Genomic DNA, 26,586 nt, shown 5'->3' with positions numbered 1-26,586 from the left:
AAACTAATCAAACCATTTGTCAATAGCAAAGTGATTGTGGAGTGCAATGTTTGTAAAGGAGGAAGTTCTAGCACATAAATAAGCTTGTCTTCTCCTCATCTGACTTTCACCACCAAGCACTTTCCAATCTATATATAACTGCACTAGGCATATTACATCTCAATTACCACAGCACAATCTGTGAAGTGGCCTGCCAGGGATGAAGGGTTATCGCTGCCAGGGCTAGTCATGTCATTGTTGATTTTATTGTTGCCAAGTCAACTGGTCAGAATGTAGACAGAAAGTTCCACAACTCACATACTTACAATCTGGAACTCTTCATAGCAATTACAACCATTTCTAAAAATTCAGACATCCTGTTTTATCTTATATGTGAGTTGGCAAGTGGATGTTTATGTGCAGTCCTGTCTTATCACAACCCAACACTGTGAAAACAGAGACGGACCTGCACCGGCTCGGACCTGCTGTTACAGATGGAATTTTCCATGAATGACTGGCTTTTTTTGGCAGCTTTCGTGACGAATTAGCTGCTGTTTGTTAAAGTCTGCATGAGAATGTGCCAGCAAAGCGAGGACACAAAAGGGACCTGTAAAATAAAATGGTAAAGTAAATTTGAGGACAAACCAAGGCTGCTAATTTAGAGTGTTCTTGGGCCACAGTCAAAACAAAACAAAGATTTCCTTTGAACACAGTGGTTTGTGTCCCTCTCGAAAGCATCTTCTGACTTGTTCTTCTGAAAATTCTTTTACCAAAAGACCGACAAAGCATGACTAAAATACCATGACAGTAACGTGTGAGAAGGCAAAAAAGGGTCAACGATCTCCAGACGACCCTTTCGCTCCAGCTGACCCCGACAGGGATAGTCTTTATGTTTAACCTTTGAGCTAGACCAACAAGGAACATTAGAGTAAAATAACAAGCCACTACAAAACTATTATTCCAACTGGTTTAAACTTTTAAAATTCTGTTAAACATATTTTGTGTTCCACAATTTTTTACAGGTTTGGAAAGACACAGAATCTTTTGGGTGAAATATCCATTTAATAAAGTAGTTGGGCCAGCAGCTAGACCAAAGTGTCCGAACGGAGTTCCATCATAAAACTTGGCATTCAATCCCTAGACGTGACTGACAGTCCTGAGCTCGGCTCAAGCGGGCGGCCAGCCACTGCTATCAGCCTCGTGCACATGATGTAAAGCCGCACTGTCATCACACACCATTATAGACCACCACAGACTTACACGGACCATAACTCTTATTTCAATCAGCCAGAGACTGAGGAAGGCATGAAATGGTGAGAGAAAAGAACATAGATGAAAAAGGCCACTGCTGTGTCCTAAGCTCATGAATTCATTTACCATCATAACAGCCAACAGCTGGGAATGTTTTCATGAACATAAACGCAGAATTATTCCAAAAGCCTGTTACTTTTAAAGGTCCCGTTCTTCGTGATCCCATGTTTCAAACTTTAGTTAGTGTGTAATGTTGTTGTTAGAGTATAAATAATATCTGTAAAATTACAAAGCTCAAAGTTCAATGCCAAGCGAGATATTTTATTTAACAGAAGTCGCCTACATCGAACGGCTCGTTTGGACTACATCCCTCTACTTCCTTCTTTAATGACGTCACTAGAACCGTTTTTTGACTAACCTCCGCCCACAGGAATGCTCCCTCAACTCTACTGAAATTCGTTTATGTACTTGCGCACTTCTTATAACTTACTGTGTTTACTCAGCTCTTACGGTGATTTTCTGAAGTAAAACTGACGCTTCATCTTTTGTGTGATGTACAATAAACTTTATTAAACTCATCAGTATATGTTTGATCATCATTCGGACCTGGTCCGAAACAGCAGACTTGTAGGCTATTAATAAATAATGGATACATACAAGCAGACGACAAATACGTTATAATAACCGTAAACTATACTAAACTATACCTGTTCCATCTCTATACAGCACTCTGACTCTGTATTATTGTCCGACTCGAAATGAACACCGTTACTTAGTGTTTCTGATATTATCATCATTCCGTGAGATGAAATTGTCCTGAGAGACTAAACGCGAGCTCACGAAGCTCCGCCCCCTGGGTCGTCCAGCAGCAGCTTATTTGCATTTAAAGGGCACACACTAAAACAGCGCGTTTTTCTGAGCCCCAAAAAATGACAAATTAAACATGCTGTAAAAAATGATCTGTTGGGTATTTTGAGCTGAAACTTCACATACACACTCTGGGGACATCAGAGACTTATTTTACATCTTGTGAAAAGGGGCATAATACGGGACCTTTAAAATCACACTGCAGAAAAACCTGTACAATGTTGGTGTGAGGCAGGGAATGAATTAAGAATGCTGGAGTTCTGTTTAGAGGAACCTAATATCTCAGCTATTTAAAATGATAGTAGCCAAGTTCCCTTTTAAACGAATAGTTCTCTCAAACATTACAATTCTTTTATTATTTACTCACCCTTTGTTAACCTGTATGACTTTCTTTCTTCCTTATAACACATTTTTTATGTTTTTGAAAGAGGTCTGAAAATTTGAAAATTTCAGTACCCCAGTCTTCAGAAATCTTTCTAAAGGCTGATTTGGTGCTCAAGAAACATTTCCCATTATTAATGTTGAAAACTGCTTAAAATTTTTCTGGATTCTATTTTGTCAGGATTCTTTCAATGGAAAGTTCAAAATAACAGCATTTATTTGAAATAAACATCTTTTGTAACATTATAATACATGTGTTTTCTGTCACTTTCGATCAATTTAATGCATCCTTGCTAAATGAAAGTATTAATTTCTTTAAAAAAAATATATATCCTTGTCTCTACTCTATTACTCATATAATAGTTTATTTTGAGAAGACAAATTTAATTCATTATTTACTGAAATTACATTCACGAATTGTTCTTCTGAGTCTGAGTAAATAAATCGGTTGATCCAGTTCACAAAAGCAGTGTGAATGATCTGTTCACAAATCAGATCCAGATCGTTCAACTCACTCTCAATGTAAACTCAATGATTCGGTCGCAAGACTCCTAGAATAGGAGATCAAGTCTTATTTTTGTTTTGTTTTGTTCATAATACAAAGATATCGCATGGCTTCTGAAGACTTGCAGTATATAATAAATAAGTCATATGGAGCACTTTCATGATATATTTATGATATGTTTTGGTGCTTCTCTGTCCTGTTTGAAGCTTGAAAGCTCCAGTCCTCATTCACTGTAACTGCATAAAAAAGTGAGCAGACACATTCTTTGTTCTCTGTTCTTCTTCTATGTAAGAAAGATCATCATGAGGGTGAGTAAATGACAGAATTTTCACTACATCAGCTTCAACAGAAACTGCAGGTTACAGTGCTGTAAAAAAAAAACTAAAAAAATATTCAAACTCAAGAAAGCAGTAAACAGACTGAAAAAAAATCCATCAAGGCTCTAATGGTTCCTCAGAGATAACACATTCAGGTTGCAAAATATGAAAACCCTTCTCTACTGAGCTTCCTTCAAACGTGCATGTGCCATCTGTGTGAATCCAAGCCTTTCTTCTCTTCTGCTTTATCCTCAAAAAAATCTCCCTCTGCCACGCTTTTGGATCGGTCTCCAAGTTAGGAGAAAAAAACATTTATTTCCTCTTTTACTGTAGCCAAAGAATGTCTCTGCTGCCACAGTCGTGGACCTTAGAGGACCATCTGGAAGCCTGGAACATTCCAGTATGATTGCCCTAAGGAGAATGCAGACCTGCATTCCAATCTGAGGGAGGGAGCCGGGCCGGAGAGGGACCATGCAGCGCTGGAAGTGGACTGAGCCAAGTCAGACATGGAACTTCTCAAAGTTCTTGAACACAGAGGATCCTTTGTTCACTTATCCATAGAAAGTTGGCTTTGTTCAAATGTGAGTGTGCAAATTTGTGAAAAGTTAATAACGTCTAGCTCTTGCCCTACTGGATAAGAAAAAACTTTGTAATGAGAAATTAAAGCGATATTTCACAGGAAAATTAAAATTCTGTCATCTTTACTCACCCTCATGTAGTTCCAAACCTTGGAAAAATGCCATTGTTTCAACTCAACGGCAAACCAAACCATAAATATCTCAATTATTTTACAAAAAAAGGAGGTTGTAACCATGAATTAAAGATTGGAGGTGATCAAATATAAAAGTTTAAGAAATGGTTTGATTCAGATCTTTTCAGTTGATTTTGGATTAATCGGTTGATCCATTTCACAAAAGATGTCTGAATCATGTTCAAGAATCAGACTAATCCAGTTCTCAAATCAACTCACTGACTCAATGATCCAGTCAAAGCGGATAACAGCTCACTGGAGGGGATGATTATTACTGAATAATGATGTCGATTTCAGTCAAAAGCTATTGTATGACATGGAATGAACTACTTTATTTATTTATTTATTTTTTGAAGCTTGAAAACCTTAGTCCTCATTGATTGAAACTGATTGGAATAGAACGATCCTTATTTTTTGTGTGTTCTGTGGAAGTCATACGTGTTTGAAACAACATGAGGGTAAGTAAATGATGAATTTACATTTTTTTTCATTAACTGGAACAAAAGATCCATGTCTCATATTGCTCATAGTTTTGTCAGATGATGAAGGAAGAAGGAGTGCTAGATACTATTTTCAAGGGACGCTGAAGCAGACTGAGGACATGGTAGAAGGGCAAATATGAAAAAGTATCAGGACGCTTTTTCGTGCGCTGCACTCACCCACATGCTCGCATATGCTATTCTGAGCATCTGAGGATTTGAACGTCCCCGCTCTCTTGTGAATCACAGCCTTTCTCAATTATGTGAGCTGGTTTCAAGATTTATGCCTCAAAGCTAAAATATCAAACTGGATTTGAAGACAGATTTTTTTTTTCAATGAATAATTCATGAATGAAAGCTCTCCTTCCAGCACGTGTCCGCCTGACTCGTTTATCTGGCCACACACACCCCCACACAGATGCTCAAAACAATGGGAACACAAACCTCTTTATATTCAACAAATCCATAGCAAAATCCATAGGTTAAAATGACTGAATATCAATACTAAAATAAAAACAACAATTTTATTCTTATTTAAAATTGAAAACTGACAACAAAAAAGACGGGGAAAAAAAGTGTCACAAAAGGCATACCAATGTATTTGATCTCAACCCCAAGTTTCTTTGCATTTTGTCCTTGACCTACAACGAGCAAAGTGAGCAAAGATAGCACCTATCATTCCAGACTAGCACAAAGCAAAGGCAAAGATTTTGTGGAGCTGAAAATGAAGTCATGCAGCACACCGCTTTTCTCACAAGAATGTAAACATGCGAAAACCAGTCAAAGCCATGACCTACATATCCTTACAGCTGTGAAGAGTTTTGTCAAGGCGGCCAATGCTGTGGCCAGTCATTTCCTTAAGGAGTCACGGAGGAATCATTTCTTGTAAACCATGTGGGTTTCTTTATAAAAGTTGAGATTGGCCAACTGATGGTGCCCTGCTGCTCTCACATTGTTTTCTCTGGAATCTGGAGAGATGCTATCATCATCTCTCCCAAATATGCCTTAAATTATGTGTGACTCAAATAACAAGAAAGAATAGAAAATGGCAGTTGGAACTGTGATTGCACATCTTGTATAATGACCCATTTTTATTTTCCAAATAATAAAATATTCCTATAATTGCACTTTGCAATGGGAAAGTACATACTAGCATAGGGACATGTAACATAAAAAAATGCATCTTGATATCCAGTGTTGCGGAAAGTTACTTTTAGAAGTAATGCTTTACAATATTGTGTTACTCCCTAAAAGTAACTAAAATTTTTATTGAAAGTGAGGCGTTACATTACTTTTGCATTACTTTTTTCCACCTGGGCTTTGTTTTTTAATAACAAAAAAAAAACAAAAAATTAAAAACAGATTACAGTATATACTGTATGTGTTAACATATTTAACTATTGCATGTTTGCATAATAGTCTGAGTTTGCATTTCACTATGCGTTACTTGAAAAAAGTAATCTGATTACGTAACTCGCGTTACCCTCAACACTGTTGATATCAAGTTGTACTGCTAGCATCTGTAAATTCATTACTTTAAAATTCGTCAATCATTCATTACGTTTAAATTCATACATTTAAAAGAAGCTGTGGTAGTTTCTACCTTTAATTTTTTTCACTATGCCATTGACTTCAGTAAAAGAAGTTGAAAGGGAATAATTACAAACATCTCTTTCATAGCACAAAGGGTTGCAAGCAATATTTGCACGCATGGATGCACACTAGTACATCATACAGGCATATTCTGGAATTTTATTTAATAATACATTACACAACCATTCGATAAACTTGTAACATGCACCATTAATGATATAAATACTGGGGACATTAAAGTAAAGAAAATTTGGGGAAACTTTGCTTAATAACCATTAAAATAACATCACAGCGCATTTTTTTTTACTGGTTTTAAATATAGGCTTCATTGTCCTTTATGTCAAATATAATTTCTTTTTGATTTTTGGGTGAAACATGGCTGGCCTTGTGAGATTTCTAATCTTGCGTATCATTTAGAAAGGAGGAAATGTGGATTGAAATTCATCCTGCATTCATAATGGGCTACACCCATTGGTGTCAAGTTTACAAGACAATATCTGTTACAACTGTCATTGATTTCAGTGAAGGACAGAAACAGATTTCCTTTACCTCTGCCCCGTTCAGTTCACTAAGTGTCACTCTCTCAGACTTATTTTCTCCTATTTTCCAGCAACATTCCAAAAACATTCCAATGAGTCGACGGAATTTTCAGACGGATTGACAGACAGTGAGAAACTGACAGTGAGACATAGTGAGAGATGTGCACCGGTCTTCTCGTCGTACTGGAGCCAGTAAGTCTCTTCCTGCCGTTGCAGCTGTCTCCATCAGCTGGATCCTGCCTGTCTTTCCCATTCACACCACCCTACGTCCTCTCATCTCTCCATCCGTCTCTTTCCAAGCGCCCAGGGGTCGGCACGGGTCAGCTAAAACCAGCGTTTACACCCTCAGCTAGGCCTGTTCCCACACAACTACAAATACACACGGCACGTCGCTCAAGCGCACACGCTTCCGTTCACCCACACGAATGTACACGGAAATCAGCAGTTCTCAACACCCGGTCGTATCCCCAATTAGAAACATTCCAGCGTGACTAATTAAATATTGCCAATCTAGATTTAAACGAGAGAGATTTACACAGCACACAAACGTGACATATTGGACATCTGAGCTAACAGAGGGAAATCAGGAGGCAAACCCTGCAGTCCAATGTGACCGGACGGAAAGTCAAGGACAACTCTGGAAAAGTTAATGATTATTTTCATACTTATCCTGCTTAATGACTTAAAGATAAGAGTAAAACACCATATTGTTGTGCAGTTTTTAAACTCTGAGAACATTGAACATTAAACATTGAAAGACAACATACATGCTTTCCAAGCTGAATTGACTGTTGGTATTCGTTGAAAGTTTACCATTCAAGAAGTGAAAGATTACAGTAAGACAACTGCTGCCGCCTGGATTACTGAACCGTCACGTCTCAAAGCTCACTTGAGCACTTGTACACAGAGTTTCTGCCACCTGACTTATTTGTGTTTTCCTCGGGGTAAGGTTGTATAAGATTTCCCCACTGTAAATACAATGACGTGATCTATGGAGTGAAGGGGCCACAAAAACAGAACGATTGTGATATTCTGAGTCACAGCCGGACATAAGTTGGCATCATTTCTGTCACTTGAACTGAATGTGGGGAATTCACAATTATATTATAGAGGATATACATGCAAATAGGTCTGTAAGATTTTTTTGAAAGAAGACTCTTATGCTCAACAACAAGCTCAAAAATACAGCAAAAAATGTAACATTGTGAAATATTATTACAAATAAAAAATAAAAAAAAATAAAAAAGTAATTTGTCCCTGTGATGACAAAGCTGAATTTTCAGCATCATTACTCCGTCTTCAATTCCTCTTTTTATATTTTTTTTATGTTAAACCCTTTTAGAGTCTTGCCTGCAACCACTGCAGAAAATGAAAAAAAGTTATACCGACTCTAGTGGCCATTGATATGGTTCAATGAATGCATTCTTTTTCATCTTTACTGTGAAATGCATACAGTGCAGAAAATACTTCAACAGTTAAGAGAAAAAGGTAAAAGATCAGGAAAGAAAATTAGAGAACAGACCTGTGATAGAGACAGTAAGGCATCGCATAAGGGAGGAAAAGCATGGGAGAAATTCAAAAAATGTTTGTATTCGCAAAATGTAACAAACTCATCAGGCATTGTCATTACAGCAAAGTGTGAAACATCTCCCAGGAACTGGCTGTTCTGAAAGGATATGTCCTCAGTATTTCACTAATGTGATAAGAAGACATTAAAGAGCAATTGAGAAAACACCCAGACCAACTGAGTCATATCGGCAGATCTCTCAAGCGAATAAGACTCATTTCAAGGTCTTGTGTTCTTATTGGACAGGATCCTGACAGTATTTAGACGGAACCCATAAATCCTATGGTAAATTCAGTGTATAAAACAAGACTGAGCCGACGGTCTTTCAGGAGGGTGCGTGATGTATGCAAACATGCAACGGGTGCTGTGAAGCGAGACGTGGGTGTGAGAGGAAATCCAACATGATGCAGGAACGTTAAACAATAGACTTCACAAGTTCGACCTATTAATGAATAATATTCCCATCTGAAAAAGGGCAAACTGAAGATGTGACACCAATATGGCATCTGGCATCTGCCCCAAAATTAGCAAGTCTCTATCGCCCTTACTGTATCAAGTGATTAAAAAACAAAGCAAAGCCACAGCTTTCTATGACAAGGAAAAACTACAAACAGGAAATATTTAGTTGCCCATGAATAAAACATCACAAAGCAAGCTGGTGTACGTATCAAAGTGTGTGTGTGGTTAAGTTAAGAGAGCACAAAGGAGAAAGGGATATGAAAGAGAGAACAGTTGCCTACAGTCCCTCATAGAGAGGTCACGTATAATCAACCTTCATTATTTCCCATCTCATTGAAATGGAGCAAAGTCACTGCTCTGAGGCAAGTCAAAAGAAGAAAGGGTGATGTAAGTCATAAGGGCCCGTGAGGGGCCCGCCTCCCCTCATATACTGCTCATTACAGGGCCAATCGCTTCATAAGCAGATCTGTTACTGCCTCACATATATAAAGATCTCGTAAAAAGGACAGTTACAAGAGCCAAATTATGCTGTGTAACCTGCTCTTTTTCTACCTGTGTGTGTGAGCAAGACTGCATTTGCAAGGCACATCCATTTTCTTGACCATTAAAAGCTTATTTGGCTTTTGGCCATATTTGACTAGTTCTCCCCAAGGAGGTCAGGTAAATTTGTTCTTCACAGACGTTTGAACAAGTCTGTTCCCCCCTCATATAACCTCTGTATAAATTACTGAGCGATTTAAGTTTCTCAGCTAATGCCGGGGTCCTGTGAGAAATCGAATACCATCCGGAGAGGAATGTGTGCGATTACAGTATATTATTTTTCACAACTCTTCTCCTCATTTGCTTTGACCTTTGGTGAATGCCATAATTAAAGCTTACATTTCTCGTTTCACTGCCTGGTGAGTCTTCATGATGGATTTAGACCTTTCGGCTGACTTCAGCTTGCCATCTGGGTAAAATAACAGTTGGCGGTTCAAGTACTGCTGGTATTGCATCCGATATAAAAAGAAAAATCCAATCACAAACTGATCAGAAAGGCCACTGTAGTAGAAGCATCAGGTATGATTCTTACTTTAATGACTTCCTTTTCTTAAAGGGACAGTTCACCAAACAATTGTAAATTCTATTAACGTTTACTCATCCTCATGTCGGCCCAAACCTGTACGACTTTTAAAGGATGTTTATTTCATAAAATGAAAGTCTATGGACATGATGGTATGGACAAAAGAAAGAACACTACGACATAAGCCATCAACATATCTTGTGAGTAGATTAGTGAGTAGAGTAAATGATGAGAGAATTACAAATTTTGGATGAACTATGCTTTTAATTATACACATAATAACGTATATAACTTATTTTATAATTTTACCAAATGTTCCATAATATGCCCACACCCCGTCCGAAATCAGTATGAAATCATAAGATATTCTGTGTTAACAATTGTAACTCAATCGTCGTTTGGCAAACCAATCCCGTCTAAACAGTACTAAAGACATGAAAGGAAACTCTTGTTTGCTTTTCACCATTTGTTCGGTTAACAAACAAACTCAAACTGATTTTCACCAGGATGTAAGTTTGGTGTCTTTGCCCAAATCAGCAAGAGGTCACAGGCTCCTCTCTTCACAGGATGACACGAATCGTAGCGACCGAATGTCAAAACAAGCACACTGAGTTTCACTAAGAGGATGTGTTCCCTCTCAGGAGTTGCTAAGTACGTCTAGGAAGAAAGCAAATGGAAGTGTGTGTTTGCAAAGTTGCAGTGTTTCATCTGACTATCCATTTATCAAAATATTAATATACTGACAACCCATCTATGCATCCAACCAATAAATGCACAGAAAACTAGTAGCCGACCAATGCCGATACCAATTAACCAGAAAGTGGGGTGGCCGATATAAATCCAATATTGGTATAAATCTGAAATTAGACAATTTTTTTATAATAATTCTATTATATTATATTATATAAGCAAATGTTAGGCTATTTTTTTATCATTTAATTTAATTACATTTTATTTATATTACAGGACGATAAACTCAAAGTAAATATCGGCAGAGTTATCATCATGGCTAGTATGTCAATCTATAACCACTTAATATGACAGTTGTCCATTCAATTATTCATTATTCAAAATTATCTCTCAATTCAGTCTCATTCAGGCAACTAATACATCCATTCATCCAACCATTTATCCATTTACCCATCCAATGAATCTCCAGTCAAGGTCCTTGTAATTGGACTCACCTCCCACGAACTGTATCCCTCCTGCCACTCGTCCGATGGTGCGAGAGATTAGATCCGTAACACAGCATCCCATCATTGCTGTGAGAGCCACCAGGAGCAGCAGTCCGCAGCCTGTCCCCGTCACCACTGTGCAGATCCTCCATTCCAGACTCGGGATGCCCTGGAAGGAGGCATAGCGCCCACATTGCTCCAACATAACCGTCCCACCACGAGCTTCATCCCTTACGGGGTAGGAACAGCGCCGGAATGTTCCAAATGACACTGACTTACCCATCTGTGACCCGAGCAGCCAGTATGGCATGAAGAAGCCTACGCAAGATGTGGCTGCACATAGGAAGGACAACAGGGCCCATACCACACCTGCACATGTAAGACTGGATGCCATCACGCTCAGCTCAAACTAAAAGCTTTCAGATGCAAAAGACACTTGATTTTAGGTTGTGCACATGCAGAGCTCCTAAGCCCACCGGCCCAGATCCTCCCGATGTCTTCCTGCTCGGTTACACCTGAGGAAATAGTAAAAAGTGTGGGAACATCAGTAAAAAGTCATAAATCCAAGGTGACAACAAAGCTCTTCAAATTGCATAAAGGTTACTGAAACCTGTTCACTTTCATATGTGCATTAAACATAGGTAAACATGCCTGTTTGTCACCCAAACATTTTGATCAATGAACCCTTTTCAGAGACTGTGATGATGCGTTTCCACAGTTATCAACATCTCAACTGTAGTAAAGTTTTTCATGTTTTAATTTTTAAAAATGTTAACATACATTTTTTTACACTATACTTTGTGTTATATTACCCCGACAGTAAATGACAAAAAAACTAATTAACGCTGCTGCTAGGGTTCTTCTACTGTACAACAGCTCAGGGAGTATAATGGCAAATTTTACATAATTTTCTCTGTTCAGATTGCTGTAATCAATCTCTCTATATTTTTCTGTCTTTTGGAGTCGTGGAAACACTATCATGGATTTTTTCATTTGCTGTTGAAGCAAATGGGAATACAAAAAAATATATATTTGCTGTCATCTCTCTTTTACCATTATAGAAGTTTACCCAACTATGACGACTTCCACTTCTGAGAACCCAGGAAATTATAGATTTTTGATTGACTTTTCCAGTCATGCATGATTACTACTCATTACTAAAATGGGGTAGTCTGAGGTAGTTTTCTATATAAGAGATCAATGAACAGACTTAAACTATTAAATGCATTATTGAATAAAATGTCACCAATAAGACAAAAATACAATATCCAGGCAACAAAATACTTTTAAGACTCAAAACTCTGGATTATGGTATTTAAATGAATGAAGAGTGTGTTTACAATTTACATTTTCACACCTAATAATATGTATATACATTAGTTGCGGACATAAAATATTTTTAGGATGTTGACATTGTGTGTAACATGCATAGCTACTCAATCTAACATAATTTTATACGGAATTTTGCTCATTTTATTAGCATAATAGATTATACATTTTATGACTTCATATTAATGGAGAGACTACATGTGATATTTGTAGTTTTAAAATATGTCACACGTCAGGGCCATTTAAAATTAGCCTACTTAAAAAAACGAGCGTAAGTAAGAGGAGATTTAAAATGGTAAAGCACATACACTTTCCTCATGCGTTCATTTTGACCTAAAATCTTGATTTTTAGAAAAAAAAAGTTAATGGACACATTATGAGTCATCTATCCATAACCATGTGGGATGTAAACATAAAGGAAAACATTAGGTCGAGCTGTCATGTAGAACCAGAGTCCAAAAGTGAGTCAGAAACTGATTTAAGCATGCAATAGATATCTTACATGTCTGTGTCGTTCACTGTTTCCGATTCCACTTGTTTTCAACAACTAAAGAGCATAAAACACGAAAAAATGTGGCGTATGCTGTCTGTTTGCTTCTATCCTGTCCTGGGTCGAGCGTCCCTGAAGTCTTTAACTCTGGCGTCTACAGTCCACTCACTGCCCGAGCACATGCACGTCTCCGCCCGGGACTAAACCGAGTGTTAAAACGGAGTAGGAAAGCGCAAGCGGAGGCATCAATCTCCAGATCCTCCGCCCAGGGGCTGGTCTGACAATATGCTGTGTTTCCCAGACTCCGCCCGGCTGCCGCGCGCTCTCTCAAAGTCCCTCGTCAAAGTCAAAGCAGTAAATTATTGTCATTCGGTGTTCCGTGGAAGAGTAGAAACGAAGTACGGTGGCTCCAGCAACTATGGTGAAAAATATATCAGGTTACAAATGTTTTCAGGACAAATAGGTGATTTATACCCTATATGTGGTAGCCTACAATAATTAGGCTTAATTTCACAAAATACAAATTTTTAAGGATAAACATTAACAATAATTTATGAAATTAACTATATGACGATTTTAATCATAAAATTAAAAAGCAACAATACAATTTCCAGTTTACATAAAATGCATAATTTAGATAAAATATTCTATTATGTCTGCTGCGCAAATGCCGCATCAACTGTGCGATTGAAGAACGAATCTTCTTTTGAGTTGGAAAATTTGAATTACTTGAAGCAGTAAACAATGAGGTTCATACTCATGTTACGCAACACATTTGAGCTTCCTTAAGAACCAATTAGGTTAATTTTCGTGTTAAGCAGCACGTTTGAGCTTCAGCAAGAACCAATGAGGTTCATTCTCGTGTTATGCAGCAGTTTGAGCTCCCTAAAGAACCAATGAGGTTTGTTCTCGTGTTACGCAGCATGTTTGAGCTTCAGCAAGAACCAATGAGGTTTGTTTTTGGCGTCAAGCAGCATCGGTTGAGTTTCTGTTTCTGTTCACTGATCAATGTTTAAATGTGAATAAAAGACTAAATTAAATCTCTTCATCATATAAACCAATCGAGTCTCTTTTGGACTGGTCTCTTATGGATTAGTTTTACTATCTCTTTATGAACTTTTTGAAATGTCAAAGTTTCAGTTGCGTAGCTGTCTATGGAGGGACAGAAAGCTCTCAGATTTACATTTACATTTACATTTAGTCATTTAGCAGATGCTTTTATCCAAAGCGACTTACAAATTAGGACTAAATTAAGCGAGTCATCATGAAGAGGCAAAAACAACGCAAGAAGTGCTCAAAATACGAAGTTCAGGCATTATTCAGAGTAGCATAAGTCAAATGCAACACTGAAATAACAGGAGAACTGAGTATTCTGAAAAACCACTTGCGCGCTCTTGCCGTGCGTTCTCTATGCTGACCGCTGGTCCCATCAAAAAGATCTTCATTTGCGTTCCGAAGATGAACGAAAGTCTTACGGGCTTGGAACGACATGAGGGTGAGTAATTAATGACAGAATTTTCATTTTTGGGTGAACTAACCTTTTAATCTGAGAAACATTTATGCAAACTGCTGAGTTTTAAAAGCTAGGCTAGCTAGCATCAGTCACATGTATGCTGTCACAATGCCTAAACGGCACATAAAAACTGATGTTTATCAAAACGGTTCTGAGGGCAGCAATGACCTTCAGGAACCGACAGAGGAGAGGGTACACTGTCAGCACCTCTTCTTGATCCATTATTATAATTTCCATCCTGCCGTGTTATTTCTCATCAGCAGTGTCTCTCTGGTGGCATTGGCTAATGTGGCCGTAATGATGTTTTAGTATTCAATATCTTCACTGCTGTTTCATGCATTTTATTATGAACCAAAAGCAACATCAGAGATCTGCTGCATGTTAAAGCAGTTCTGACCCTGATGAGAAATGCAAATTGGGGGAGCCCATCTCTATTTCTTTCCCTTGTGTAAAGCGATGCAGCCGTAAGCAGTCATGCAGAATTCATAGAAAGCGCATCTTGCGCATTAAATATCCAGACTGAAAGACTACTTTATTTGATATGTATACTGTGATATAGCCTAGTGTTTAAAGATCTGGTCTGCAAGTGTCTGTCCAATGATTAGTTATGGGGTACTTATGACTTCTATAGTGGGATGTATTTCCTACACACTTCAACCAGAACTTGCCTTTGAGTGGAAATCTCTCAATCGAACGTTAGAGAGAGCACAATTTGAGCAGTCTCCTCTGATTCAATCTCCTCCTCTGAGTCAATCCTCTGATCTCTCATTCAGTTTGTTCAACTCAGGTCTGTTTGAATCTCTGCATGAAGCCTTTTAGATAGACGGACCATTTAGCTTCTCAATGGACCATGATCCTACAGAAAAACACCACACTAATTTCTGTAAAACTCTTTTGCATCTGGCTCTGCATTCAGATCATTGAAGTGTTTGTGACCATATGTTTGCTTGATGTTTTTCCCCCTTACCACTGAATAATGTTACTCACACACACTTTGTGATGCTGCTCCCATTGGTGGTTTTAATTGCACCGACATAAAGAAAAAGGTGCAATATTTCACTTACCAGCCTCACAGCATGATATTATTCTGTTTAGCATATTAAATCAATTAAAATCTGTATGCAACAAATTTCCATCTGTATTCGATTATTATTTGAACTGCATATGCCCAGCCTACGTTCAATTTTCAATCTTGCCATCCTAAAATAATCTTTGCCTCCTAAAATCTTGATTTTATTAATAATTAACAAACTATATTTTATAATAAAATAATAATAAAACAATGAATAAACAATAATAATACAATTATATGAATCTTCAGTGTAATATTTAAATAAACACCCCACATGACTGACTTTGGCTATTAGTAATGGGGTGCTGTGTAGGAAACACAATAAAATGCATTTACCAGCTCATAAATTTAAAGAACTTTAACTTATGATATTTGTGTCCTGCTAGAGTTATTGCTTCATTAGCTCTTATGATTACTTGAGCACCAAATCAATTTGCAGAAGCCATATTGCTTTCCACCTGACTGATCTGATTTCAGCTCAATATTCAGTGAACCCAGTAAACCCAGATGTGTGTTCAGTTCAATAGAATTTATACCTGCATGTCACAGATGTATATGACAGTAGTTAATTTAGTGCCAGGCTGACATTTACCATCCTCATAAATGATATCATCTGGATTTTGTAGGTGTGAACTGAGACCTTGTTACCCATGTTCAATATGGAGCATCTGACTTTGATGGCAGTTTGCGACCTGGGAGAGCAAAGACACTCATCAAAACCCGACCATTATAATTATTCCCTCTCCCAAGCCACGCACAAGTGGTTATGAGCTGTCAAAACTTCATAAGAATGTTAAATAGTCTGTCTTTGTGTGGTGTAGTTGCACCATGTTGCTTAAACTGACAAATGTGATCCACGGAGACACCATAACTGTTACCTGCTAATGATGAAGAATCTCACAAGAGAAGTTAATGAGATCTCACAGTTACCCACACATTTACCTCATTACTGTGAATACTTGAAGACAGTACAGTCTCCCTGTAAGAAATTTGTCATTCAGACTGACAACGAAAGTCATTTTATAGTGGTTGCCATTGTCCTTCCCTTCTTCACTGAGTTGAGCCAAGATTAAGAAGAAGGCATTTATGCTGCATGCAGTGTAAATGCTCTCCAAGTCGCATTCGATACCAATGCGATCATTCAAACCACCTCAGGAGGCCACATACGTTAATTGTTACCCTTCCCAAATGGAACAATGTCAACATATATGGAAGTACGTTTGGGAGCACAAAATAAAATGTGGCACATAACAGCTGTTGCATTTTATATCGCAATCATAAAAGCAATTTGGGCTACCTGATGTTTTTAGTTCACATTGGGCTACATCAAGTGCAGAAACCTATTATTTGGCCAAGTGTAAATGACACCCAATCAGATTTGTGAAGTCACAAATGACACACAGAAGGAGTCATGAAGAACAAAGGATGATACCTTGTTTGAGCCTGATCAGGGGTAGAGGGGTGGAGATGATGGGAAAGGGCAACATTGAGTGAGTGAATGAATCAGAAAGAGGTTCTGTTATTCACCCTCCAGAAGTCTCAGCCATAAACCTCACAACACAAATCATAAATGCAAACACAGCACTCTGTGAAGGAGAAAGGGACAGAGAACACATAACACATAGCGCTCAAATTGACTTTCACACTTTAACACCCTATGCTTCTCCCTGTAGTCTCTTTTTAGCTTATAGAGAACTTCTGTTTGCTTTCTAATTAAATGTCAGTGATGAATGTAATGAATAAAGATAACAATTTTCTTTTATCCCTCTCCTTTTTAATTATCATCCTTCATTCAATTATAACTGAAGTGTGTAACTTCTGTGACACTATAGCACCATCCTTTAAAGATATAGTTCACCCAAAAATTTAATTTCCGTCATTAATTCCTCACCCTCATGTCGTTCCAAACCCGTAAGACTTTCGTTCATCTTCAGAACATAAATTTAGATAGTTTTGATTAAATCCCCCACCCCCAGTTTGAGTTACATCTCTAACACGTCTAGAAAGCAAACAGTTTAGAAATGATTAAATGTATGACCTATAGATGTTCTTGCATTTTAAATTGTTCAGTTGTTTTTCCACTTTTCATCAGACCAAATGTAATTACAAGGAGCATGTGTTGTTTTTTCAGAGAGAAACGCAAAAAAACAAAAAAAAAACACACCACCTGACAATAAATCTCAAGGTAGCTACTTACTTGGCTTAGCCATGAACAAGCCTATACAATTAGTAGATGGCAACCATGTCATTTTGCAACCCCATTCATTAGATTAAAAAAGTCAGTCATTGTGCTCTTGCTTGGGAAGTTCCAGATTTTTCTCCAGAGTAATTAGTTTGATGTCACTTTGGATGCTGCATTTTAGTGGTTTGTTACTTTATTTAATTTTTTCTTAATTAAAATCCTTTTTATGTCTTGCAGAAGTTTACTGAGGACCCCTAGTGGGCCACTGCTGTAAAGATTGGGAGCCTGTGTTCCATCTAGTTCTGCTTCAGGATCCAGATTTTACATTTGGCATCAAGTCGTTACACAACTCAATATCAAAATTCTTAACCGCACAAAAGTAATAAAAAAAAATCCTTGATGAAAAACTGAGGAGTCTGATTGGACGCACATGTTTTGAGGCCAGAAATAAAAAGACATGGGAAGTGTTTTTTCCTCCCTATTTAATCCCACTTTTTTTTCTTTTTTTTTTGATGATTCCCTGCTGACACTATCAGAACAGACCCAGAAGTTGAAACCCTTTAATCTAAAGTATAGATAAATGTGATAATTATTCTATATTTTTACATAATAAAATATAATACCCATCCCAATATATGAATTATATTGTATATTAATATTTAATGTAGAATGTTGTAATACTAGTTTAGGCCTAATAAAAGATTAAATGGATTACAAACATTACAGCTAAAGACCATTTAAACCAAGCGCACAAATATCTCAAAGATTCGCATAAAAAGCTTCACCAGGATAAAGTTGTATTGAATCATGTTAAAGCAGCATCATAAATTATTGAAATAACAGCATTTCTTATTCTTTTAATGCTCACTACTTCAAAGTAGTAAAAAAAATAGATGGGCCAACAAGCCTCATTCTTCTTCCTCGTCCATACAAGTATCCCAAGAATAAATGAAAAGTTTCACTTGAAAACATCAAGCCTTTTAGGGAGGTAAACATGCAGCTGGGCAGACGGTTTTATTGCTTGACGTAGGCTACGTTCCATCCAGGAAATGGCCCTCTCGTAGAACTCATGCTTTTTGATGCACATCCAGCTCCATGTTTCCTCAAATCACCCCTGCGCTCATGCCTGTGCTACTGCCATTGCCACTGAAATATATAAAACAAGATCCTGACATAGCCTAAGTTTATTTCAGCTTAAAGGTCCCGTTCTTCGTGATCCCATGTTTCAAACTTTAGTTAGTGTGTAATGTTGCTGTTAGAGCATAAATAATATCTGTAAAATTACAAAGCTCAAAGTTCAATGCCAAGCGAGATATTTTATTTAACAGAAGTCGCCTACATCGAACGGCCCGTTTGGACTACATCCCTCTACTTCCTTCTTTAATGACGTCAGTAGAACAGTTTTTTGACTAACCTCCGCCCACAGGAATGCTCCCTCAACTCTACCGAAATTCGTTTATGTACTTGCGCACTTCTTATAACTTACTGTGTTTACTCAGCTCTTACAGTGATTTTCTGAAGTAAAACTGACGCTTCATCTTTTGTGTGATGTACAATAAACTTTATTAAACTCATCAGTATATGTTTGATCATCATTCAGACAGCAGACTTGTAGGCTATTAATAAATAATGGATACATACAAGCAGATGACAAATACGTTATAATAACCGTAATTAAACTACTAAACTATACCTGTTCCATCTCTATACAGCACTCTGACTCTGTAGGCATTATTGTCCGACTCGAAATTAACACTGTTACTGAGAGTTTCTGATATTATCATCATTCCGTGAGATGAAATTATCCTGAGAGACTGAGCGCGAGCTCATGAAGCTCCGCCCCCTGGGTCGTCCAGCAGCAGCTTATTTGCATTTAAAGGGCACACACTAAAACAGCGCGTTTTTCTGAGCCCCCAAAAATGACAATTTATTTTAAACATGCTGTAAAAAATGATCTGTTGGGTATTTTGAGCTGAAACTTCACATACACACTCTGGGGACATCAGAGACTTATTTTACATCTTGTGAAAATGGGCATAATACGGGACCTTTAAGCAAGACACACCAGTATAAGTGGCAGCAAAATGACAAAAATGTGTTTGCTTTGAGCAAACAGGCATGAGTTGATTCATTGTGTCCTATCATGATTTTGTGATTTAGTTTAAACTCATCTAGCCATTATCCCCTTGCTCTTGCCACTTTACTTCTCTGTCGAGTCGACAGCCGCAAGCAAGCAGCAATAAAACCTTTCTCGGTTGCATCAAATATAACTCATTAAATACAGTCTCCAGCTGGGCCCCCTGCTATATCATTTTCTACCTACACGAAATGTATTTATTACCCTGTGCTGGGTGAGTTATGTTATTCTAATAGCTCTTCTCTGAAAAGTGATGGTCTCGATCATGGTATATTAGCCTACTTATGCAAAAATTATTGTGCGTGTTGACAAAGACGAACCTTGCTTGTGTCAACAACAAAAAAAAATCTGCTAAAATGGCAACTAAACAGTGAATGTGGACTCAGTCCACTAGAGGGAGATCTTTAGCATTAATTCAATATAAACAGAGGCAAGTTTTTCTCTTGAAACACAGTAGGTGGCGCTGTGGGACTTGTTATCAACCCTGCCTGTCATGGAGTAGCATGGAATAGTGCACTACCATATTACAAATACTTCCTCTGCAGTATATAGTATTATACGTTACACAGTATGCTAATTTGGTTAAACAAAATTGTCCTTTTACTTTTAGATTAGTTTGTCAGTTTTAAAATTGCAATTGAAGTTGTTTGTCTTGAATGTGCATATATTTTTTGTCTTTTAGCATAAAATCTGAGGACACTGTGGAATACTGTATCCCACAATGCAATTTGCCATTGACCTTTGCCATTCAAATGATCATCTGCAGATTTAAACAATCCTTCTTTGACTCATTATTTGATCAGACTGCCAAAATTGTATTATTGAATATAATATACATCCACCATCAGTTGTGGAGATGTAATTGAAGTTAAAGGGCGCTAAGGGTCTCTTGCAACACAAACTGTTATTTAAAACACTTCTGAACTAACTGTGTACAATTTATTACATCATTTCAGATGGATCTCTATGCGTTTTAACTGCACAGATAATTGAGCACAGCATGAATTAAAGACGTGTTTCTGAATGTACAAATCTAATTAAAAGAGCTTGACCTTCACTGTCTTTTCATTTTCACTTATTTCATACCTTATAACACGAAGTTATGTTAGAAAAAAACAAATAAATCACTAGACAGTCAGAATTTTTTTTTTCTAACAAAACTTTGTTATAAATGTAATTAGCTTAATTTACATCTCCACAACTGATGATGGGTGCATATTATATTCAATATTTAATACAATTTTGGCAGTCTGATCAAATAATGAGTAAAAGAAGGATTGTTAAAATCTGCAGATGATCATTTGTCACAGGAAATCGAAGGTCAATTGTGGGATACAGCTTTCCACAGATTGTGCTGACATATTGGCTGTGTCCGACTCCGAAATCTTAGGCAGCTGACTTGTTGCCTCGCTGCCTTCTCAGGCAATTACTTTGCAGCCAGGCTTTGTGTGCGAAGGTACCTTAACTGATTTCAGACAGACTTAGGCAGCGTAACGGTTTAATGATCTACAGTTAAATAGGGAGAGCTTTGGTGATAACTAAACGAATATTTAATTAATTCAATAGCAATTTCTCACTAGACATGACATCAAAAGTGGAAAACTGACCACCAATCAACAACAACACAAACAATAACCAACAAGGGACTGAACGGGGAGAATATATACACAGGGTAAACGAGTGAACTAACTAGACACAGGTGGATGAAGGTTAACTAATCAGGGACTAACAAGAACAGGTGCAGACAAGACAGAACATAATTGTGACAACAATATAGTATGCAAAAAACAGTAGCCTAAGCCAAAAGAGTAGTATGTCTGAATACATTGGCTGCATCGCAAATTGCATACTTTCTTGAGTAGGCACTTGTTTTGAATAAGTAATTACTCCACGACTGCTACAAAAGTAAGATCTATATAGTTTGAGTGTGTGAATGATTGTAATCTGGATGTACTACATTCGCCATGTTGTCATTATCATGTAACCTATAGCAGCTTCAGTTACGTTGTATCACTGCCATTCATAAATCCTCTCCCGTGGCCTCATGGGATAGAAAAGTGTCCATTGTATGCACACCAGAATCTCGCTGGAAGAAGGTCATCTGGGTACTTTTTGTCTACTCTTTTTATGAGTACTGTGAATTTGGACATATTTCTTGTCACATACTGTTTTTCACCTACTATAGTTGGGAAGTATGCGATTTCGGATGCAGCCATAGTATTCGAAAAACAGTACGTGAAAAGTGCCTGGATGACATACTACTTCCACAGAGATTCTGAAGTGCACTGATGGACACTTTACTATCCTGTGAGGCCACGAGAGGGGATTTATGAATGGAAGTAAAGCGACGCAACTGACGCTGGTAGGTCACCTGACAGTAACAACATGGCGGATGTAGTACCAGAGATGTGCTGCGTCCCAATTTCACTTAGGCATTGACACTGACAGCCTTGACGTCAGTGTTTATGCCCTAAAAGTATGTACTGTTTTTGTGAAGAAAAAGTAAATACTTTTGAGTGTGTAGCAAAAGAGTAGGCAAGCTTTGGAACATACTATGTTATAATTGCACAGCTCTGTCGCTTAGTTATGTACATCCTGTCACCATTTAAACTGCCCTGTCAATCATCTTGTCACAGTTAAAAGGTGACAGATCTGGCAGTCATGGTTTTTTCATGCGGAGAACTTTCCTCATGAGTTTTGCAATTTGCACAATGATGCATTTAAACGTTAATGACCAAACGCATCTGTACAAAAGTTCACAATGCTGTTGCATTAGTAGTGGTATTGGTAGTATGCCTGAATTTCATTCATACCACCCATACTCATACTATGGGTGCTTCTCAATATCCCTCCTCGTCTCCTCGCTCCTCCGTCCTCCATCCTATGACCCGGAAACCGATCGAGCTCAGCCATCTTGAAGGACATCTCAATTCTCTAATTGCACCGCGAGGAGTCGAGGATCGAGGAGTTAGGAGGCTTCCTGAGGAGTCATGAACGAGGATACACAGGTGTATCCTATGCGGAAGAGTTTTATCGACTTAAACGTGACGCACGTCTAAATTCTCCTCCCCCTTCACATCGGTCACAATCATTTTAATTTATACTTTACCTTTGCAGTTTATATAAACCACACATCTCACATATTTCAACAGGGTATCTTGCTTTATTATTATTTATTATGAATTTCTTAAACAAACTTCAACAACATAAGGGCAGATCCTTTGAGCGCTGCTGATGACGTGATGACGCTTGAGTGATCAAGTATTCCAATGTATAAAAAAAAGTTACATTCGAATCCTCCATTCTCGCGTCTTTTCCTTGCAGCCTTCCCTCGCATCCTACAGGGGGCGGAGCTGAGACGCGAGGAAAGGAAGCGAGGAAAGGAAACGAGGATGCACAAATAAGAAATGAGAAGCACCCTATGAAAATGCATCCTCCTAAGGCAGCCATTTTAAGCTTTCAGACGCAGCCATTTCCTATTAAAACAGGAAGTTTAGGTGGACATCTAAGGAAGTCAATGATCCTACTGTATACCACAGTCATGAAATGTAATGTGCTACTTGCTAATTGGTTGCAAGTACTGTTTTCGTAGTAGTGACGTTCTCATTCTAAAGTGCATTTGATTGGACAAAAATCTGTGTAGTGTGGGATGAGTCATCAGCATTTTTGCATATACTGAAGGGTAACTTTTTCCACTTGATAACATTTTTGAACTAGGTGTACACTACCATATAGATGATTTTAAAGCTAACATATGTGGACTAAAAGCCAATTTTGATGGGGTCTTTAAAATGTTGCCATATATCTGGCAATGGACAGTGCTGCACATGTTGAAAGTAGACCAGAGCGCTTTCATCTCCTGTCACGCTACACTCTTTAATTGGCCAAAAGAGCCTGCCAGACTTAATTTGCCTGCATTAAAGGGAAGAGTTAGAAAGTAGGACAGAAAAATCACTTGCTGAGCTTCAAAATTGATGCTTCATTGGTACTCGCAGTACTTGGTTTTACATTTTGTGCTGCAGACCTCACACTGAGATGGATGGGATATTGCTGATCTAGTGCACTTTTGGTGTATATGAAGACAAACAAGAGTTTGTCATATGACTTATTTCAACAAGGTGGCAGGCAATTTTTTTAGTGAGTTCTGTTAGCATGGTTTGTTCAATTAGCCATAAAATTTACCCCTAATTGACCATGCTTTTGATTCCCTCAAAAGCAAGACCTCAGTTCAGAGAAAAAACACTCTGGAACCTACTCTTCAGAGTATGATCTGTCAAACCAGCTTGAGAATTATAAAGGGGAATTCACATAGTCAAAGGGAACCTCCCTTTGTTCCATCTCTTCTGAAACATGCTGACAAGCTGAAAAGAATATGTCAGACGTGTGCCTGTTGGCCACATTTGATTTTTAACAGCTATGTAAATCACACAATTTGTGCTGTTATAAAGCCACTTCACAAGTTTCAAACCCAGACACTCCAACCAACCTAACCTAAATTTACACTTTTTCCCTTTTTGACAAAGTTCTTACAATAAAGTGTCTGTCTGTGAATATTATACACAGTCTGTATTTCTTGGGAGGAAAAAAAGTTACATATGTTTAAAATGTGTTTCTCAGTTAACTGATGACACGCAAGTACAGAAGAAAGCGTTAGACATGGTTGCAGTTTAGTCCTCATCTATTTAAACCTATATTTGTTAGGCTTTTAGATAGATTTAGCTGGAACGTAGAGATGGAAACAAGCTTTGCCCAAATATTGAGTAGCTTTTAAAAGCTGTCAGTAAATTTGGTTTTTATTATCAGCAAAGCTACAATGTTCCCTATGGGTTTAAGAAAATGACATTTTACAAGACAACGTCGCCATGAAATCTCTGCGAGGCAGTCCTGTGATCTGTTTTAGGTTTCTTTTTTAAAAACATTTCCTCAACTTTGTCTCATTTCATAACATGGCTTTCTGGAATACTTGATTCTGATTGGTCAGGGAAGAAATTTAGCAGTCAGATATTTCACTAGATTTCCCATGGCCTATCAGTGGCAAACTGTTTATCACACAGTGGTCTTTTATACAAACGCAAATGGTGCTGTCTTGCGTCTCAGTAATTGAGAGTATTGAAAATCATCAGAGGATTTCAGCATTAATATTATTGCACACTATTAAAAAAAACGTAATTTTTACAGAACAAGAAATATATCTAAACAAGGCTGACAATAATCAAACAAGAGGCTAAACAAGGCACAGGTGAAGGTCATGAATCGCTATGGCAACAAACAAGGGTAACTATGGAAGCAAACATGGCAGCAATGGAAACAGTGGCAAACAGGAACACAGGAAGTGAAACAGAAACAGAAAATACATATCAAAACAGAAGTCCTTTAACACAAAACATGGTAAACAAAGAAATTAGTTTGAAACCGGTCAATCAAACAGCCCTTTTCTGCTGAATTAGCAAGGCCACACTGCTAAAATCTGTTTAATACCTCCCTGACAACCACCAAAGTAACACAGGGGGTAAAGAGAAAAAAAAAAAAAATTGAGGTAAATAATATCTAAATACCTAATATATATAGAAGGTGCACACAGTGTCATACAAAACAATAACACCATCACATGACACTAAAATAATGCCAAAAAAACATTAATTTAAAACAAAATGTAACATAAAACCCTAATGTATATAACTTATAGCAAACACAATTATGAAGTGTCACACAGGATTTCTGGGACTGTCAGTTTACGGCTTTTACTATAAATAATAAGTAGCCTACACAAATCTTTTCTTTTTTTTTGCAGTGTTCCTCTTGTTCCTTAGTGCCGACTGTTTTGTACATTATGATAGACATTTTTTTTCTAAGTGGAAGCTCTAAGATAATATACAGGGAAGATTATAAAATCATTTAAACTAAAATCAATATTTTAATTCATTTTTGAATAGCAGTGAATAGCAGCGCTGCACTGGAAGCTCTGTCGGGAGCTTTCCTGAATAATGACAGATTTAGAGAGACTGCACTGTAAAATTATACGATCAACAAGTTATGAAAACATGATTTTACATTGCTTTACCTCATCATAATAAGTTAAGCAATTTTCAAGATTCAACTCTTCGTTTAAGTCAGTTTAATCTAATTTAAGTTGACATGACTTGAACATCCAAGTTGATTGTACTTAAAAAATTTAAGGCAGCAACTTTTTTTTACAGTGTGGATCTTTAGTTTGGCCCATTACACTCGCCCATCTTCCCATATTTGTGTGAAGCTTGGTGCACATGATGTGTTTCAGGTATTCTCTTACACACACCCAGGCCCACACCAAGTAAAACAGAGCCACATGCCAAAGAAAGCTGGTGTTTGGCTCTTTTAATAATCCTGCGCTGGGACACAACTTCAGTGATATTCCTGAGGTCATCATGTGTTTTGGGTCTTTCAACATCACACTCTCTCAGGTGACCCAGCCAGGGTTGATCAGGCCCTGGCTTGTGTCCCAGCAGCACTGGCCCACGAATCACTCCTCTGGATCCACAGCCACTCTCTGCAGCCTTTATTTGGTGCATTTTAAAATCATTTGTGCAAAATAGGATTCGGTGGTTTCAACCGCTGCATAATGTTAATTACAGCTGAAATCTGATTATGGGTCAGTTTATTTTCAACAGCTGAAAGAGACACTCTTCAGTGGCGAGACCCCCGTCTGAAATCATATTTTCGTCGACCTTAATCGCATTTAAGTTGCGGCGCTTCAGCTAAAAGCGTCTCTCCAGAAAGTTTATAAGGGAGCTTTCTGTTTTACACAGCTCCGTTCTGCTCCATTACTAAACACCACATGCCTGCTTCATGCTGTGGACCTGTCTGCAGTGTCTCCCATCAACCCCAGTGAAATAAACTGAGTCAACAACTCACGATTCGAGTCACTGTATTATTATGGGTTTTGCAGCCTGATGAGAGA

At 37.8% G+C, this 26,586-nt stretch overlaps 1 protein-coding gene across 2 annotated transcripts in view; it reads right to left on the bottom strand.

Moving 5' to 3' along the window:
* lhfpl6 (LHFPL tetraspan subfamily member 6) overlaps window positions 1-26,586 on the bottom strand; it is a 56,866-nt gene that overhangs the window by 16,231 nt on the left and 14,049 nt on the right. Inside the window, exons 1-2 of one of the 2 annotated variants that reach the window (XM_084104012.1) lie at window positions 12,758-12,969; window positions 10,936-11,441 (exon numbers count right to left, since the gene is read on the bottom strand). In XM_084104012.1, the coding sequence (XP_083960138.1) occupies window positions 10,936-11,320 (385 nt within the window). In that variant the 5' untranslated portion in view covers window positions 11,321-11,441; window positions 12,758-12,969. Of the gene's footprint in view, window positions 1-10,935; window positions 11,442-12,757; window positions 12,970-26,586 lie in introns of those variants that run through there. The other variant, XM_084104013.1, reaches the window with a different exon arrangement.

This window comes from Abramis brama, assembly GCF_963993115.1.
Source record: "Abramis brama genome assembly, chromosome: 25".
In the NCBI taxonomy this organism is placed as follows: domain Eukaryota; kingdom Metazoa; phylum Chordata; class Actinopteri; order Cypriniformes; family Leuciscidae; genus Abramis; species Abramis brama.
This window is presented reverse-complemented; position numbering and strand designations above follow the sequence as displayed.